We start from the raw sequence: 20559 nt of genomic DNA, 5'->3' as shown, positions 1-20559 counted from the left end.
TGACCCCAGCATGCTAAAACAAGGTTGAATAACACGTACATTCTCGGGGTCAGGTGCAAACAGCACAACACCGTTCTCATCAGAAAGAAGACAAAAGGTACAAATGTTTAACAGTGATAACATATATATATATATATATAAAATCTTTAACAACGTGATACATTATAAGAACATCAGTCGCTCATTACTGAAAACCAGAACAACCGCATCCATCTGGTGCAGTGATCAGAAGGACTCTGATCAGATGTTGTACTGAAAGCTGTTTTCTTCTGTATCTGTAATGAAATGTGACAGAACACGTCTTTTTGTTCTGTAGGTCAGACAGGAGGTGGAACAGTTGGTCCTCTGGTGTGGTGAGAACAACTTGGAGCTGAACCTGCTCAAGACTGTGGAGATGATAGTAGAGTTCAGGAGGAACCCCCCCATCCTCAACAACACTGTGTCCACTGCGGACACTTTCCGGTTGCTGGGATCCACCATCTCCTGGGATCTGAAGTGGACCTCCCACATAGACTCCATCAGGAAAAAGGCACAGCAGAGGATGGACTTCCTCAGACAGCTCAAGAAGTTCAACCTGCCCCAGGATGCTCATCATCTTCTAGACATCCATCATCCAGTCTGTCCTGTGCATCTCCATCTCTGTTTGGTTTATTTTATTTGCACATTTTATTACTGTGAATTATTCAGTGTATAGTTATACATGCTGGTTCAGAGAGAGTACAGTTCAAACCGGAGACAAAGTCCTTGTGTTCATGTAGATACTTGGAGAGTAAAAGCTCCAAGTATAATAAAAGATTCTGAATTCATACACCTTTTAAAAAGAAACAGGGAACGTGAAGTAGGTTAAGTAAACACACCATCACCTGACCTGCATGACCGTGCAGTACTTAAAAAAACTTACATTTGTCCAAGTGCTGCATTTATTCAAACACGCCCTGTGGACTCAGAGGACACAGACTGACACGGCATGTGGACTCAGAGGACACAGACTGACACGCCCTGTGGACTCAGAGGACACAGACTGACACGGCATGTGGACTCAGAGGACACAGACAGATATGGCCTGTGGACGTCCAAGTACCTGTTCCTCGTAATGGTCCGTCCTCAGGTGAGGACCATCATCTGGGTCAGTTGGATCTTCGTTCGATACCCTACAGGGATGGAAAACCTTTGGATTTGTTACTGAGTTGATTGACAATAAATGTGAAATACTCTCATCAAAACCTGAACAAATAAAAATACAGCCTTCAGATTTTTAACTTCACATATTTGATTCTGTTTCACTTTTAAATATGTTCTAATTGTGACATAGTTTTGTTTTTTATTTCCAGATGAATATTTCTGCATGTTTCAGGTTTCCTGAAGTTTAAACCTCTTTTTCACACTGTTCAGTTCCACAAACCTCAATAAATGTGAGCTGGTGTCAAACTGGGACATCTGGGCTTTGGATGGATTCATGTGTCATTTTGGACAGAAATGTCATTAATTAATGTCCAAAGAGACAGACGAGCTCATCGTCCCCTAAATAAATGACTGCTGGGTGGAAAGTGAGCAACTTTATTGAACTGACTCCTCAAACTAAAACAGAAAATTATTCCTTTGACATTTCTGATGATTTAACATCCTCGCGACCCGACAGGAGGTGGATCCCACAAACAACAGTGAGCCGACAGCACCCAGTTCCTGCAGTAATCCAGGCAGATCCTTTTGGTTCCTGATCAGGACGTCTCAGGAACCGATCGGTGCTGTTAATAATGCACCAGCTGACTGGAATTATGACGCAACCCTACAATGCCTGTAAAAACCTATGGTGCCCTACGGCTTTCTGCCAACCGCAGAGGTCAACAAACCCATGTGACCAGATTGATGATGTCATCAGAAGTAGCCCTATACTGAGGTAAATTATAGAATATTGAACAAATTTATGAATAAAAAAAATCAACTTTGTTCCTCTCGATCTGTACACACACACACACACACAGACTTTAGGGTAAAATGTTGTCCTGACCGCCTGCTGTTGCAGCCTCCAGGCCAGCAGGTGGTGTCTGTGAAACTTTCATTTCCGCCACTGTTGAAGTCGATGAAGAATGACGTCACTGTCATGGAGCTGGTTTTGGTCTTTGGCCGCTGGAGTTTCTTTATTAAAATGTCTCTTCATCAATGCGTAGTGAGTTAAAAACTCTTTTCGCTTTATTAATCTGGTTTGTTTGCACTCTCTTTGTTAACGCCGAATGAGCAACGACACTTTTTTCTGTTAAGCAAGCATAAAATGTGCTGTTCGTGTTTCAGTTCATTTCATTTAATATTTTACATTAAATCTGATTTTATCCACAGAGACACGTCGATAACAGCGGGACAAAATTTGTTTTAAATTTACAAAATCTTTCAGTGGATGATTTGTTTTAACTGAAGATGGCGCTGTTGATTTTAAGTTAAATAAGCCTTTTCACATCCGGGTGTGACGCGCGAGGTCAAAGGGCAAGAGGTGTAACCTGCAGTCTGGAGGCGTCATGACTGACTAAGCAGCCAGAATGACAGAGATTGAGTATTTTTCCCGTCGGAGTGTTGATTCCTTGAAAGTCTTTTGTGAAAACGTGGTTTTCGTGTCCAAGGAAGAAAAACTGAAGCTTATGCTGCACAAGAACTGAAAAATCAGGTTTTGTCCGACTCGATCCACTGCAGACCCAGACAGAGTCTATTCATGAACATAGAATCAGCTGATCACTGTTTTGCTTTGTGGACCTCTATAAATGTTGTGGACTAGGTTCGTATTTCTGAGTGTGTGAAATAAATTATTTGTGAAGAATAAAATAGAATGAATCGTGGATCTGGTTGGTGAATCAATCAACCAATCATTTTTTTTAATATAGCGCCAAATCACAACAAACAGTTGCCCCAAGGCGCTTTATATTGTAAGGCAAGGCCATACAATAATTATGTAAAACCCCAACGGTCAAAATGACCCCCTGTGAGCAAGCACTTGGCTACAGTGGGAAGGAAAAACTCCCTTTTAACAGGAAGAAACCTCCAGCAGAACCAGGCTCAGGGAGGGGCAGTCCTCTGCTGGGACTGGTTGGGGCTGAGGGAGAGAACCAGGAAAAAGACATGCTGTGGAGGGGAGCAGAGATCGATCACTAATGATTAAATGCAGAGTGGTGCATACAGAGCAAAAAGAGAAAGAAACAGTGCATCATGGGAACCCCCCAGCAGTCTACGTCTATAGCAGCATAACTAAGGGATGGTTCAGGGTCACCTGATCCAGCCCTAACTATAAGCTTTAGCAAAAAGGAAAGTTTTAAGCCTAATCTTAAAAGTAGAGAGGGTGTCTGTCTCCCTGATCTGAATTGGGAGCTGGTTCCACAGGAGAGGAGCCTGAAAGCTGAAGGCTCTGCCTCCCATTCTACTCTTACAAACCCTAGGAACTACAAGTAAGCCTGCAGTCTGAGAGCGAAGCGCTCTATTGGGGTGATATGGTACTACGAGGTCCCTAAGATAAGATGGGACCTGATTATTCAAAACCTTATAAGTAAGAAGAATTTTAAATTCTATTCTAGAATTAACAGGAAGCCAATGAAGAGAGGCCAATATGGGTGAGATATGCTCTCTCCTTCTAGTCCCCGTCAGTACTCTAGCTGCAGCATTTTGAATTAACTGAAGGCTTTTTAGGGAACTTTTAGGACAACCTGATAATAATGAATTACAATAGTCCAGCCTAGAGGAAATAAATGCATGAATTAGTTTTTCAGCATCACTCTGAGACAAGACCTTTCTGATTTTAGAGATATTGCGTAAATGCAAAAAAGCAGTCCTACATATTTGTTTAATATGCGCTTTGAATGACATATCCTGATCAAAAATGACTCCAAGATTTCTCACAGTATTACTAGAGGTCAGGGTAATGCCATCCAGAGTAAGGATCTGGTTAGACACCATGTTTCTAAGATTTGTGGGGCCAAGTACAATAACTTCAGTTTTATCTGAGTTTAAAAGCAGGAAATTAGAGGTCATCCATGTCTTTATGTCTGTAAGACAATCCTGCAGTTTAGCTAATTGGTGTGTGTCCTCTGGCTTCATGGATAGATAAAGCTGGGTATCATCTGCGTAACAATGGAAATTTAAGCAATACCGTCTAATAATACTACCTAAGGGAAGCATGTATAAAGTGAATAAAATTGGTCCTAGCACAGAACCTTGTGGAACTCCATAATTAACTTTAGTCTGTGAAGAAGATTCCCCATTTACATGAACAAATTGTAATCTATTAGACAAATATGATTCAAACCACCGCAGCGCAGTGCCTTTAATGCCTATGGCATGCTCTAATCTCTGTAATAAAATTTTATGGTCAACAGTATCAAAAGCAGCACTGAGGTCTAACAGAACAAGCACAGAGATGAGTCCACTGTCCGAGGCCATAAGAAGATCATTTGTAACCTTCACTAATGCTGTTTCTGTACTATGATGAATTCTAAAACCTGACTGAAACTCTTCAAATAGACCATTCCTCTGCAGATGATCAGTTAGCTGTTTTACAACTACCCTTTCAAGAATTTTTGAGAGAAAAGGAAGGTTGGAGATTGGCCTATAATTAGCTAAGATAGCTGGGTCAAGTGATGGCTTTTTAAGTAATGGTTTAATTACTGCCACCTTAAAAGCCTGTGGTACATAGCCAACTAACAAAGATAGATTGATCATATTTAAGATCGAAGCATTAAATAATGGTAGGGCTTCCTTGAGCAGCCTGGTAGGAATGGGGTCTAATAAACATGTTGATGGTTTGGATGAAGTAACTAATGAAAATAACTCAGACAGAACAATCGGAGAGAAAGAGTCTAACCAAATACCGGCATCACTGAAAGCAGCCAAAGATAACGATACGTCTTTGGGATGGTTATGAGTAATTTTTTCTCTAATAGTTAAAATTTTGTTAGCAAAGAAAGTCATGAAGTCATTACTAGTTAAAGTTGATGGAATACTCAGCTCAATAGAGCTCTGACTCTTTGTCAGCCTGGCTACAGTGCTGAAAAGAAACCTGGGGTTGTTCTTATTTTCTTCAATTAGTGATGAGTAGAAAGATGTCCTACTTTTACGGAGGGCTTTTTTATAGAGCAACAGACTCTTTTTCCAGGCTAAGTGAAGATCTTCTAAATTAGTGAGACGCCATTTCCTCTCCAACTTACGGGTTATCTGCTTTAAGCTACGAGTTTGTGAGTTATACCACGGAGTCAGGCACTTCTGATTTAAAGCTCTCTTTTTCAGAGGAGCTACAGCATCCAAAGTTGTCTTCAATGGGGATGTAAAACTATTGACGAGATACTCTATCTCACTTACAGAGTTTAGGTAGCTACTCTGCTCTGTGTTGGTATATGGCATTAGAGAACATAAAGAAGGAATCATATCCTTAAACCTAGTTACAGCGCTTTCTGAAAGACTTCTAGTGTAATGAAACTTATTCCCCACTGCTGGGTAGTCCATCAGAGTAAATGTAAATGTTATTAAGAAATGATCAGACAGAAGGGAGTTTTCAGGGAATACTGTTAAGTCTTCTATTTCTTCTGAAATAGTCTTCATAGTCTTCTGAATGGCAGCTGAATGGTGTCTCTAGTAAATAATCCTGAAATAACTGTCTGGTCCATGTCCCTGCATGTTCTGTGTCATTTATTAGGCTTATAGGCACATGTGTCTGTGATTTGGATCAATGAATAATGAACACAGGTGGGATCAAACACACTGATTTGTATCACAACAGAGCAAGGTGACAGATTATGCTGCCCTTTTAAAAGATGACAGGAAATCATTCCCGACCCGATATCCAAACTCGAGTCTGGCTGGCTGGCTGATAAGAGCGGCAGGACTCGATATGGCACGGCCGTGCAATTCGCCAGGCCAACACGACCCGCTGGATGTCGCGCTGTGTGCTGCTAGATGCTGCGTTATATAAAATAATTATTTTGTAGCGGATTAATCATTTGCCCTCAGAGATTAGCTGATAAAACCATCTGTAATTGCTCCAGAAGCACAGAGGAATTTTCTCCAGCAGCTTTTCTTGTCCACTTCATGGGGTGGAGAAAGTGTTTGGGATCATCTCAAAGGTAATTATTTCTAATATTTATCCGAGCTCCGTGCCGCTGCTAGCTCTTATGGTAGATGAAGGGCCAAAAAGCTTCAATTTTTCTTCCTTGGACACGAAAACCACATTTTCACAAAAATCTTTCAAGGAATCAACACTCCAACGGGAAAAATACTCAAACTGTCTGTCATTCTGTTTGCTCACAATCAGTTATGATGCCTCCAGACTGCAGTTTACACCTCCTCTTGCCCTTTGACCTCGCGCATCACACCCGGAAGAGAGCGAGAGAGTGAAAAGGCTTAGTCACACAAAGAAGAATATAAAATCAAAAATAAACACATTTAAAGTGCTTCCGGTCTGCAGGGATCTGATCAGATCTCAGACCAGGTCCGGTGTCACCATTGATTTCTATTTACTCACTAGATGGAGGACCAGTATCACAGACCAAACCCTTAAAACTTGGTCTGCCCTGCCTTCACTTCGCATGCATCATTTCAGAGCTCAGAAGATTGTCTAAGACAGAGTTTCTACCCAAAGCGATCAAACGGATTAATGTGATTAGTGTGCTCAGTGTCACTGACATTAACGAGTAAAGCTCTTCACTGTCTGTATCTATCATCAAACAATTTTTTGTGCCATTTCCGGTTTGTGGCTTCATCTACCATTGAGCGAGCTTGCGACGGCACGCACAGTAACCATAAAATGACAAGGTAAAGCCTCTTAAATCATGCTGAAGTCAGTTTTAAGCAGAAACAAGGTGATACTTGGTGACACTTTGAAATAGAAATCAGTGTAGACATGATCAATGTTTTTAAGAGAGTTTCACCATAAATGTGCATTTTCCATGCTGTTACTGTGCTGTTACATTTATTCAAACTCAGTCCAGTCCTTGTACAGACACTGTTTGACCAAACAAATACAGATGAGGATCAGACTCTTTATATGAATTTGTTGGTCCCAGTCCAGATAGAAAATAAAACCATCAGCTGGTCAAACACACTGTGTCTGCCACGACACCAGATACTAGTCTGATCCTGAATTAATGTCAGTATGAAGATAAAGATGGGAAATAATCGGGGGTCAAAGTAAGAGCTTCACATGCTCGCATCATATTAAAGATATTAATATTAAAGGCTGCTCCAAACCCACCTGTGGCGCTGCTTTCACGGAGCGCTTCTGTGCAAAAATAACAAATAAAATAAAATGAAACAGCCACGCCGGCCAGGGTGAAAGTCAGATTAAGTTGAAAGAAATCTGAAAACACTTCACTGGAATATGGAGTATGTCCGAAAAAAATTAATCTCATCAGTGTGTGTATTCTTATATTAGTAGAATATACAAAGTCAAAGCGACTGTCATGTGACCCACCAAATTGAGAGAACAAACATTTCCACTCTGTGAATTTGCTCTGACAGAATAGCTCAGGATGGAAAACCTGATGTGAAGAAAAACCCAGAGGCTAATTAAAAAGGAATAAATTGAGACTTCTGAAAGTGAGACTTCTAACTGAATCACTAAATGATTGGTGAGATATTTATCACCACAGAACATTCAGACAGTAAAACTGAACTCATTACTTTACAGAATACAGATAGATACTAAAAAATAAATAATTCTCTGACCTTTTTTTCAGAAATATTATTCTTTTTCCCACATCATTAATATTACATATAATACAGACTTCTGAAAGTTCACAACACAATTTATTATTATTTATTTAACCAGCTGATACTCCTTAAGAGGTTTTAATTTGTCATCCAATGGTTAATAATCACATTATTCCCTTTGATCGCTTTGGGTGTAGAGAGTCAGAGTCAGACTCATGCTGCTGAGCTCTGAAATGATGCATGCGCAATGAAGGCAGGGCAGACCAATTTTTAGGGGTGGACCGTTCGGTCTGCGACACTGGATCCCACAGTAGATCTGTGTTCTGTTCTGGATTCACTCTGTCAACATTGAAGACCCGAAACATGAACAGCAACATCATCAAAATAATCAGTCTTTTATTTATTGATTAAAGTCTGTTGAAGTACTTAATAAAGTGTATTTCACTGTAGTAAAAGCAGGCATCTAATTCTTTCCAAAAGAGTTTTAAGTTGACAGTAACTCAAGTAAATGTTTTTTGTGTCTTAAGTCGCTCCACAGACTTTGAGGTGCACAGAAACTGGTTGGCTATCACTCACAGTCAGCGCCTGTCCAGGTGGTACTACGAGGTCAGTACAACACATAGAACAAATAAAATCTGTCCCTCACAGTCGGCGCCTGTCCAGGTGGTACTATGAGGTCAGTACAACACATAGAACAAATAAAATCTGTCCCTCACAGTCAGAACCTGTCCAGGTGGTACTACGAGGTCAATACGACACATAGAATAAATAAAATCTATCACTCACAGTCGGCGCCTGTCCAGGTGGTACTACGAGGTCAATACGACACATAGAATAAATAAAATATCACTCGCAGTCGGCGCCTGTCCAGGTGGTACTACGAGGTCAATACGACACATAGAATAAATAAAATATCACTCACAGTCGGCGCCTGTCCAGGTGGTACTACGAGGTCAGTACGACACATAGAACAAATAAAATCTGTCAGTCACAGTCGGCGCCTGTCCAGGTGGTACTACGAGGTCAATACGACACATAGAACAAATAAAATCTATCACTCACAGTCGACGCCTGTCCAGGTGGTACTACGAGGTCAGTACGACACATAGAACAAATAAAATCTGTCCCTCACAGTCGGCGCCTGTCCAGGTGGTACTACGAGGTCAGCACGACACATAGAATAAATAAAATCTATCACTCACAGTCGGTGCCTATCCAGGTGGTACTACGAGGTCAATACGACACATAGAACAAATAAAATCTGTCACTCACAGTCGGCACCTGTCCAGGTGGTACTACGACGTCAGTACGACACATAGAACAAATAAAATCGGTCCCTCACAGTCAGAGCCTATCCAGGTGGTACTGCGAGGTCAGTACGACACATAGAACAAATAAAATCTGTCACTCACAGTCGGTGCCTGTCCAGGTGGTACTACGAGGTCAATACGACACATAGAACAAATAAAATCTGTCACTCACAGTCGGTGCCTGTCCAGGTGGTACTACGACGTCAGTACGACACATAGAACAAATAAAATCTGTCACTCACAGTCGGTGCCTGTCCAGGTGGTACTACGACATCAGTACGACACATAGAACAAATAAAATCTGTCACTCACAGTCGGTGCCTGTCCAGGTGGTACTACGACGTCAGTACGACACATAGAACAAATAAAATCTGTCACTCACAGTCGGTGCCTGTCCAGGTGGTACTACGAGGTCAGTACGACACATAGAACAAATAAAATCTGTCCCTCACAGTCAGCACATGTGCAGATGGCCCATCATTAAGAACAATGATCTTTCATGTGTTCTAAGTTAGGTTTTTGTGTCCATTTCCTCCAGAACACCTCAGAGTGGACTCTGGACTACCCGCCACTGTTTGCTTGGTTTGAGTTCAGTCTGTCCTACGTGGCTTCGCACTTCGACAGAAGCATGCTATTGGTGGAGAATGTGAACTATGTCAGCCCGGCTGCCGTGCTGTTCCAGAGGCTGTCAGTTGTCTTCAGTGACGGTGTCTTCATCTGCGCGGTCAGAGAGTGAGTCCATGTTTGATTGTTTGTCAGCAGGATGTCTGAAAAACCTACCAATACCTTTTCAGTGGAGTCTGGTAGCTTTATAATTTGAAGTCAGCCCTGATCTAGGATCACGACAGTCCCAGACACCGACAGGCCGCTGCTGAGGTAGTCTTCTAATCATCCCTTTGGCTTTCTCAAATGTCGTCATCTCTGTTTTTATGGCTGTAACTTGAACCCTAATCAGGTGCAGCTGAAGAGAAACCAGAACACACAACACCACGACGTGCGTTACATCAGGATCACATAGCAACACGTGCTGTGGGTTACCGCGTTAATATGGTATGTGTTTGTGAGTTCAGACCTCTACAAGGTGGTTCCAGCAGTGCCAGAAATCCTGTCATACTGCTGGTGCTGTTTTCTGTATTCCACCATAGCGTGGTGTTACTGACATGTTATTACAGGCAGACATACATCACCAGACGTCTGCTGTCAAAACCAGGAGCGGCTGAAAGAAATAAAGAAAAAACAAAATGACAAAGTTGCGTCTTGATTGGCCCGTAGGATTGGATGGGGGCATCTTATTGATCACATGCTGTCCATGTGCGAATGTGAGGCATCATTGTAAAGCGCTTTGAGCTTCTGATATAGATGGAAAAGTGCTATATAAATGCAGTCCAAACTCGCTAAAGTCATATACAGTGGGGCAAAAAAGTATTTAGTCAGCCCCTGATTGTGCAAGTTCTCCTACTTAGAATGATGAGAGAGATCTGTAATTTTCATCATAGGTACACTTCAACTATGAGAGACAAAATGAGAAACAAATCCAGGAAATCACATTGTAGGATTTTTAAAGAATTTATTTGTAAATTATGGTGGAAAATAAATATTTGGTCACCTACAAACAAGCAAGATTTCTGGCTCTGAGACCTATAACGTCTTTAAGAAGCTCTTCTGTCCTCCACCTGTTACCTGTATTAATGGCACCTGTTTGAACTCGTTATCTGTATAAAAGACACCTGTCCACAGCCTCAAACAGTCAGACTCCAAACTCAACCATGGCCAAGACCAAAGAGCTGTCGAAGGACACCAGGAAGAAAATTGTAGATGTGCACCAGGCTGGGAAGAGTGAATCCACAATAGTCTGAGATATACTTTATTGATCTCACAGTGGAGAAATTATGTTTACACTCCACTTACCTCAGACAGCAATTAGTCCACAATTATTACTTGTTTACCGTAATAATGGCACACATCAGAATTAAAGACAGCACATACACATTTGACATTGTTGATGTGCACTAAGTTTGAAGAAGTCCGTTATCCGAATTGAGGCAATTGGGTGAAGGCCACGCAGCAACCCTGAGATGCGCCGCCATCAGCTTGGGGGGAGTGACGGGGGCTGCAGCTAAAACTGTACCGCCCCCGCAGAAGGGGAAAGGAGTGACATAAGCAGACGTCAGAGTGGGGAGTGTTGATGGGGGATAGGAGGGCGTGGGGGGAGGGAATGGAGCATGCTTCAGTCCTGTGAAAAACAGTTTATTGTCTTTGTGAGTTGAGATAAGCAACAGCCAAATGATCCCCAGGCCAAGAAATTCCTCTGGAGGAAAACAGTCAGGCAAGACATACAAGACCATTGATAATCTCCCTTGATCTGGGGCTCCACGCAAGATGTCATCCCATGGGGTCAAAATGATCATGAAAACGGTGAACAAAAACCCCAGAACTACACAGAGGGACTTGATGAATGACCTGCAGAGAGCTGGGACCAAAGTAACAAAGGTTACACACTACGCAGAGAGGGACTCAAATCCTGCAGTGCGTGACTGGATTTATTATGCGTGTTAAAAAAATATATGCTTAGTTCCGGTTTTATGAACAGTCAGCTCATCTTTAGGTGATTTTTCATGTTGCCTGAAAAAAATGACAAACTCACTGTGGCGTTAACATATAACAGACACACAGATTTAGGCCTCAGAGAATTATAATACTAAAGGATTATTAACGGAGCGCGAGGTCCATACGGAAAAATATCAGACAGAGGTGTTGACAGTCTGGACCGAGCACAGCGAGGTTAATAATTAGTTTTTTATATGGCTGTTCGGAGCTGTGTTTTCATTTTGTTTGTCCACTTCCAGCTCATTTTCTGTTAATTCATCTAATTCAAACTCGTCAGTGTAAGACGATTCGCTTGGAGAATGGTCCTCTTTGTCACTCAGAATTTCTTTGTTCGCTTTTTGTTTTGTTTTATTTCATGCTGTGAAAATTGCAACGCTGGACCGGTTGTCATTGTAACGGGGAAATCAACCAATCAGAGCGCGTGTAGTGTCGTAGCCATGTAATACAGATGATTAATAGTATTGTTGTTGTTGTTAAACATCATCTGGGTTGTCACCAACACGTGCGTGCAGTCATTTTTTGTTTTGTTTTTACAGGTGTTGCAGGTGTGTTTGGGAGCAGAAGGGTTCCAGAGACGTGCTGAACCGGCCGCCCTTCGTCCTCGCTGTGCTGCTCCTCTGGAACTTTGGCCTCCTCATCGTTGACCGTATCCTTCATCTCACGCCTCGCATCATGTGACCATAAAGTAAAACCATATCTTTAAATCTGGCGATTATCCTCATCGATTCTCAGGCACAGTGTCCTCACACCGTCGGATTCTGAAGGACTGAAGCGTTTATGTAAAGTGGCGCTGGCTGACCGCTGCTGCAGTGCATGTGCACCGTGAGTCGAAGCAGAGGTTGACTGAGTTCTGAGCTGCTCATGGCCCCTGTCTCTGTGGTTTGGATCTGATTCCGTTCATTTTTTTTTTTTTAGCTCAGACAAGATTCCTGCTGCTCTGGCCTTTGTTTTTTGTGAAGAACGTGTGTGTGTGTGTGGGGGGGGGCAGTCCAGGTCAAACGGGGATTGTGCACGTCTCCTTAACGGTTCAGCTCAGATGTTCATTTCCAGTACAACGGCTTCTTGTTTGGCTTCCTGTTGCTGTCGCTGTCCACTCACCTGCAGGTAAGACGGCCAATGTCTGTGTCCGCTAACGCACCTCTTTCAGGTGGCGCAGGAAGTACCGATGGAATCAGATACTCCTCACTGACTGGAGGCTCATCGCTCAGTCTCAAGAGGTCCATCGCTGATGTTTGGGAGACATTTAGATTGATAGCCGCTGATGTTATTCGGTCAGTCCAACTTTATTTTAGTGTGTGTGTGTGTGTGTGTGTGTGTGTGTGTGTGTGTGTGTGTGTGTGTGTGTGTGTGTGTGTTGTACAGTCCAGGCACCTGTTGGGGGCGCTGCTGTTCGCCATCCTGCTCAACCTGAAACACATCTACCTCTACGTGGCACCAGCATACGGCATCTACCTGCTGAGGAGTTACTGCTTCACTCGAGACAACAAAGGTGCAGTGCTACGTGACGTCATTACCGCTAACACTAACCCATCCATGTGGTCTGCACAAACTAAGCAGATTTACCTTCTCAAACGCGGCGTGTTGAGCCACAGTCTGTGTCCATCCTGATTAGTTTTAATGCCGGCTCAGTCGAGGACTTTGACCTTTTGATTTCTGGTGTTTTTTTTCTGTGCCAGTGATTTTGGTCCCTACATCATTGAGTCGTTTATAACATCAGTTTTTCAGACAAGAACTGGCCATTCAACATGATTGTGCCACCTTTATTAAAACCGCACCCCCCCAAAAACACAGTCACCTTGGTTCAATGATTACCTGTGTGACCTCAAGCATAAGGCTCGAGGTCTAGAACAGATATGGCGTAGTTCAAAATTAGAAGTATTCCACCTTGCGTGGCGTGATGCTATCTTAGACTATAAGCATGCATTACTGGCTACAAAGTGGACCTATTACTCTGATTTGAACAAGAAAAACAAGCATAACTCAAAGTTCTTGTTCAACACGGTGGCAACACTTATTCAGGGACAACCACCTGTAGTTCACTCTCCTTTTTACAGTACAAGATTTCCTGTATTACTTTGAGAAGAAAATAGATTAGTTACTCTTGCTACAACAGCGAACTTTCAGCCAATCAGAATCTGTGTAAATCTAAAGTCACTGAAACCTCCCGGACGTGGACATTTTGAGTCTCTGCAAGTTTGATCAGTTGAGCTGCGTCTGTAACATCGCGAGGGATGATGAAGACCACGCTAAAGACCTCGATAGTGGTGTTAAAAAGAAAGATTTAGTGGACATGTTCGGAGCATGACGTGGACATGGACAAAGGCAAGACTCTGTGTATTTGTCCGTAAAGTTGAGCTCCCCGGTAAAGCCCTGTGCACGCTATCTTCGGATTTCATCAACGAAACCTTGAAAGAATACTGCAAGATGAAGAAACGTGTGATAAAGTTAATATTAAACGGACTAATCTGCTGGGGTCCAGAAGAGGCCCAGCGAGCCCCAAAGCCCACAGCACTCGTACCGCTCAGCGACATCCAGTGCTCCAAAAATTCATTCATGCGATTAAAATGTGTTTACAATCACTGAAATTTCTACGTGCGGTGCAGTTAATGTGCACGTACTGAAGTACAATTCAGTGCTGCAAAACCAGCGTTTGTATTCGGATTTTTGTCAAAATTTGTTTCCGCGTTCTGTTTATTTCGTCATATAAAACCACTAACTTAAAAAAATATATATGCGTATTTTATGGCTTTATTTTGACACAAAACACACTTTTTCTGAAAATGTGACCCATGTGGATGGAGAACAACAAAACAAATGAATCCTTCTTCTTCTTCTGTGGTGTGAAATGGCAGCCGGCATCCTTATTGTTGTTGCAGTGCTGCCACCTGCTGCATCAGTCTGTTATAGCAACACTAAATCCTCTCCATGAGTCCAGTGTTTTTAAAGTATTTAAAAATTTAACACTTCCCCTCTGACTTGACCTTATGGCTGAAATACTTCCAACAGAAACTTCCTTCAGTTTTTACTCTTTAACAAATAAACCAATCAAAAATATATTTTGCCTGCATGTTGAAATCATCCTGCATCAGTTTTATTTTTTATTGTGGTACAGCTGGTGCTCAGGATGTTTGTGTGTGTGTGTGTGTGTGTGTGTGTGTGTGTGTGTGTGTGTGTGTGTGTGTGTGTGTGTGTGTTGTTTTCCTGCTGACTGACATCAGTAGTCGTGCTGCAAACTCACATTCTGTGAATTAGGAATTTATTATGGGGCAGTAATTTGTAAGCAAACATTTCACATGTGAATATTAATAAAGTCACTGTTTTCTACCACAAATGTTGTTGTCATCATCATCATGCCTCATGCTCGATGAGGGGGGTGTCGTCATGCGTAGAGCTAATCATATTCGCCAATCTTCTCCACTTGGGTCAGTCTGATGCTAGTAGCTCAGCTTCAGCTAGTGATAGGCCCAATTGGTGTAGATCCCTGGCGACGACATCAATCCAACGAGTGCGGGGGGCTCGGCGTGGGCATTTCCAGCAGATTTGGGGTCAGAGTGGAAGATAGCATGTGTTGGGTGTTCAGGGGGGAATCTTTTGATGTGTCTGTACCAGCGCATCCGGCGCTGTGCTGCCAAATGGGACGTAGGGGGTTGTTGGGTGCGTTCCTGGAGCGAGATGTTGGAGACTCTATCATACCATTTTATGCCCTCTATTATGTGCAACACTCTGCTGTCGAAGCCCTAAATTCTCTCTGCCATGGACTTATTAAGAGGCCAGGTTTCTGCTCCATAAAGAAGGATGGAGAGGACTGAGGTGTTATTACAGAGATTAGAGCATGCCATAGGTATTAAAGGCACTGCGCTGCGGTGGTTTGAATCATATTTGTCTAATAGATTACAATTTGTTCATGTAAATGGGGAATCTTCTTCACAGACTAAAGTTAATTATGGAGTTCCACAAGGTTCTGTGCTAGGACCAATTTTATTCACTTTATACATGCTTCCCTTAGGCAGTATTATTAGACGGTATTGCTTAAATTTTCATTGTTACGCAGATGATACCCAGCTTTATCTATCCATGAAGCCAGAGGACACACACCAATTAGCTAAACTGCAGGATTGTCTTACAGACATAAAGACATGGATGACCTCTAATTTCCTGCTTTTAAACTCAGATAAAACTGAAGTTATTGTACTTGGCCCCACAAATCTTAGAAACATGGTGTCTAACCAGATCCTTACTGTGGATGGCATTACCCTGACCTCTAGTAATACTGTGAGAAATCTTGGAGTCATTTTTGATCAGGATATGTCATTCAAAGCGCATATTAAACAAATATGTAGGACTGCTTTTTTGCATTTACGCAATATCTCTAAAATCAGAAAGGTCTTGTCTCAGAGTGATGCTGAAAAACTAATTCATGCATTTATTTCCTCTAGGCTGGACTACTGTAATTCATTATTATCAGGTTGTCCTAAAAGTTCCCTAAAAAGCCTTCAGTTAATTCAAAATGCTGCAGCTAGAGTACTGACGGGGACTAGAAGGAGAGAGCATATCTCACCCATATTGGCCTCTCTTCATTGGCTTCCTGTTAATTCTAGAATAGAATTTAAAATTCTTCTTCTTACTTATAAGGTTTTGAATAATCAGGTCCCATCTTATCTTAGGGACCTCGTAGTACCATATCACCCCAATAGAGCGCTTCGCTCTCAGACTGCAGGCTTACTTGTAGTTCCTAGGGTTTGTAAGAGTAGAATGGGAGGCAGAGCCTTCAGCTTTCAGGCTCCTCTCCTGTGGAACCAGCTCCCAATTCAGATCAGGGAGACAGACACCCTCTCTACTTTTAAGATTAGGCTTAAAACTTTCCTTTTTGCTAAAGCTTATAGTTAGGGCTGGATCAGGTGACCCTGAACCATCCCTTAGTTATGCTGCTATAGATGTAGACTGCTGGGGGGTTCCCATGATGCACTGTTTCTTTCTCTTTTTGCTCTGTATGCACCACTCTGCATTTAATCATTAGTGATCGATCTCTGCTCCCCTCCACAGCATGTCTTTTTCCTGGTTCTCTCCCTCAGCCCCAACCAGTCCCAGCAGAGGACTGCCCCTCCCTGAGCCTGGTTCTGCTGGAGGTTTCTTCCTGTTAAAAGGAAGTTTTTCCTTCCACTGTAGCCAAGTGCTTGCTCACAGGGGGTCGTTTTGACCGTTGGGGTTTTACATAATTATTGTATGACCTTGCCTTACAATATAAAGCGCCTTGGGGCAACTGTTTGTTGTGATTTGGCGCTATATAAAAAAAAAATTGATTGATTGATTGATTGAGGTGTTGTAGATCCCGCAGTTTGGACTTTCTTGAGATGGAGTGGTGTCTCCACAGCGGCTTCCAAAGGATTTTCATGGCACTGGCTGCCAGAGCACGTCTCCTGTTAATTTCTGTTGTGATGCTGCCATTGCTAGTGACAATTGACCCGAGGTAGGTGAAGGAGGTCACGAACTCCACTTCCACCCCACTGATGAGCAGTGGAGATGGGGCTTCACCTCCGATGTTCATAAGCTTGGTTTTTAGCCAGCTGACCCTTAGGCCCAGTTTGTTGGCTTCCTCTTGGTATATTGCCAAGGATTCTCGCAGCTGGCCTATTGTGGAGCAGAATAGTGTGGTATCATCTGTGTATTTGAGGTCCATGAAGGGGTAAATGCCTAGTTGAACCCCGGAAACACAGGCACAGATCCGCTCCATTAGATGGTCAATGATGCAGTTGAACAGATCTGGTGCAGCTACGCATCCCTGTCTCACTCCGCTGTTAATTGAGAACCAGGTGGAGTTCTTGAAAGCTGTGAAAAAAATGTTGTTTTGACAGGTTTTAATCTCTTTAAATGATGTACACATACTTGCATGTAGTTTCATTATATTTCAGAGCTCAGTGTAGGTTAAGGACACTTGAAGAAGTTCAGTGATATCTGTCCAACGCTGTGGTGTTTATAGTAAGAACATGTGCTGCAGCACGAGGCAGGTATCACTGAAAGAAAGTCTATGCAGACAGATTCTGTTATCTCCACAAACCCCAACATACAAAAAATGTAACATGGACATTCTTGAAATTAGGTCTCTGTCTAGTTGCCCCAAAATGCCGTTAAAATGTTTAAAACCCGTGGACCCTCACCAGGGGCGCTGCCCCTGGACCCTGCTGGGGGCCTACGGTGACCCGCGGGCCCCCGCTGATTTTCAGAGTTTTCTTTCTTTGCCCATTCTCATCCCTGGTAAAACAGTCAGATTCTGTAGAGACTTTTAATGTTGTGTGGGCCGCCAGAAGAGGAGGTACTGCTGGGCCACCACCAGAGGGCGCCCTGCCTGAAGTGCGGGCTTCAGGCACGAGGGTGCTGCCGCCATGGACACAGCCGGGGGTGACAGCTGTCGCTCATTACCTCTTGACAGCTGTCACCCATCTACTCAACATCATCTCACTCCATAAAGACCAGACGTCATCTCCACCTCGTTGCCGAGATATCATACTTCATTGGAGGTAATATCCTCAGCCGTTTTGTAATTGTAATATTTGTATATTGTGAGTGTTTGCAGGAGTACCAGTTCCTCCGTCGGTGGAAGCTGTGAGAGCGCTGAAGGCACTCTTTTCCCCTGAGGAATCCACAGTACTCTGCAAGTTATTGAGTGAGAGGTGGAGGTGGCATTCCCACCGTTGTTGTTACTGGGTGTACACACACCCACACTTGACTGTCTTTGTTCTTCGCCAGCAGTACCAGATCCGACAGTCGGGGACGGTGATCACCTGGGAATTCGGGACTTGGCGGCTCCAGTATTCACCAGGTTCTGGGGCGGCGGAAATCGTGTGGTTCCGGCTCTTCTTAGGACAGACGTCTTCTATCCTCGAGCCTGCCCACACGTCACCTTTGTGTATTGACTGTTATGATATTCTGAGATTGTCTGTATGTTCGTTGTGCACATTCACAACATTAAATTGTTATATTTTGGCTCATCTATTGACCGTTCATTTGCGCCCCCTGTTGTGGGTCCGTGTCACTACACTTTCCCAACATTTAAGTCCAGACTTAAGATGCATGTATTTTCCCTTCCGTATGGCTAGCATACCGGCATTGTATGTTGCTACGCTTTTTACTCTTTTAATTAATTTTATTAGTAAACGGAGCGTGCCGCGGCCTCAGCTTTATCTAAAGTCTGGGTCTTTTAGTTAAGCTTAGGGCTAGTGGCCGGCGATCACCTTAGTATTTCTTCTGTTTTTCTTGTTGTTTAATGCTGACAAATTATACTGTATTTGTTGTCTGATTCAGTTTTTTTTTCTCTGTTTAAGGTGCAGCTCCATCCAGAGATGGGTGTGGTATCTGTTCCAGAAACTGTCCTGTGCACCAACAGCATTTCCTGTGTATTTGTTTTGTGAATTGCTCTATAATTTATGTCTGTATTATGGCCCAAGCAGAGGGTCACCCCTTTGAGTCTGGTCTGCTTGAGGTTTCTTCCTCAGAGGGAGTTTTTCCTTACCACTGTTGCTCTTGGGGTTAGTAAGGTTAGACCTTACTTGTGTGAAGCACCTTGAGACAACTCTGTTGTGATTTGGTGCTATATAAATTAAATAAATTGAAAATAGAAGGAATTTCACTTCAGTTTGAGCTGCACTCTCTCTGTAATGCTTGTATAAATATACACTAAACACTGAATAATCCACAGTCATAAAATGTGCAGAAAGAGAAAAGATAAAAGAAAAAAAAAAATGTGTGAAACAGACAGACTGAAGTTGTACATGAGGTATATGAATGAGTTTTTTTTTTTTTTTGTCAAGTCAAGTTAATAGCACATTTACAACAAGCAGAGCTGCCCAAAATAAATCACAGATACAGAATAAAAAATATAAAGAATACAAAATTACAAAATCCAAACACTAATAAATACAATAAAAATTTAACACAGAAGTGCAACTCGGCCTAGGTATTGAAGGCCTGTGCAAAGAGATGGGTCTTCAGTGATGACTTAAAACATTTAAGGAGGGTGCAGCTCTAAATATTAAAATGAAGGCTATTCCACAATTTGGGAGCAGCTACAGAGAAGGCCCTGTCTCTTCTGGTTTTCAAACGTGTTTAGAAGCAGCTGATTGGTGGGCCTCATCATCCTTGACAGAGCATAAAAGGACAACAGCTCAGAAAGATAAGGTGAAGCCAAACCATTCAGGCATTTAAAACAATGAGCAAAATTTTAAAATCAATACGATAGCTGACTGGGAACCCGTACAGAGTTGACAGAACAGGTGTGATGTGTTCACTACACCTGGTGCCCATCAGCAAGCAAGCAGCAGAATTCTGCATGAGCTGTAAGTGGCTTGTCAGGTTAAGTTGTTCATCAGTGTGATGGCCTGTGGAAAGAAACTGTTCCTGTGTCTGGTTGTTCTGACGTACAGAGCTCTGTAACGTCGACCAGAAGGGAGGAGTTTCTAGGATGGGAGGGGTCTGCAGAGATGTTACCAGCTGGCTTCCTGGTCCTGGACCAGTATAAGTCCTGGATGGAGGGCAGGCTGGCTCTGATGATTTTTTTTTTTTTTCTGTAGACCTGACAGTTGGTTGAAGTCTGTGTCTGTCATGTTTGGAGGCAGAGGGAAACAAAACAGAGATGGAGATGCACAGGACAGACTGGATGATGGATGTCTAGAAGATGATGAGCAGTTCCTGGGGCAGGTTGAACTTCTTGAGCTGTCTGAGGAAGTACATCCTCTGCTATGCCTTTTTCCTGATGGAGTCTATGTGGGAGGTCCATTTCAGATCACGGGAGATGGTGGATCCCAGGAACTGGAAAGTGTCCACAGTAGACACAGTATTTTTGAGGATTGGGGGTGGGGGGTTCCTCCTGAAGTCTTCTGTCATCTCCAAAGTCTTGAGCTGGTTCAGCTCCAGGTTGTTCTGACCACACCAGAGGACCAACTGTTCCACCTCCTGTCTGTGTGCTGCCTCA

General features: G+C 42.8%; 1 protein-coding gene across 1 annotated transcript in view; it reads left to right on the top strand.

Annotated features, from left to right (window-relative positions):
• Window positions 1-2010: 2010 nt before the first annotated feature.
• The window catches only part of alg8 (ALG8 alpha-1,3-glucosyltransferase), a 45090-nt gene continuing 26541 nt past the window's right edge, over window positions 2011-20559 (top strand). The window contains exons 1-6 of the mRNA XM_034178355.1: window positions 2011-2167; window positions 8205-8283; window positions 9526-9719; window positions 12131-12240; window positions 12631-12698; window positions 12957-13083. Of these exons, the coding sequence (XP_034034246.1) occupies window positions 2088-2167; window positions 8205-8283; window positions 9526-9719; window positions 12131-12240; window positions 12631-12698; window positions 12957-13083 (658 nt within the window). The 5' untranslated portion in view covers window positions 2011-2087. The remainder of the gene's footprint in view (window positions 2168-8204; window positions 8284-9525; window positions 9720-12130; window positions 12241-12630; window positions 12699-12956; window positions 13084-20559) is intronic.

This window comes from Thalassophryne amazonica, chromosome 9 (assembly GCF_902500255.1).
Source record: "Thalassophryne amazonica chromosome 9, fThaAma1.1, whole genome shotgun sequence".
Classification (NCBI taxonomy): Eukaryota; Metazoa; Chordata; class Actinopteri; order Batrachoidiformes; family Batrachoididae; genus Thalassophryne; species Thalassophryne amazonica.
This window is presented reverse-complemented; position numbering and strand designations above follow the sequence as displayed.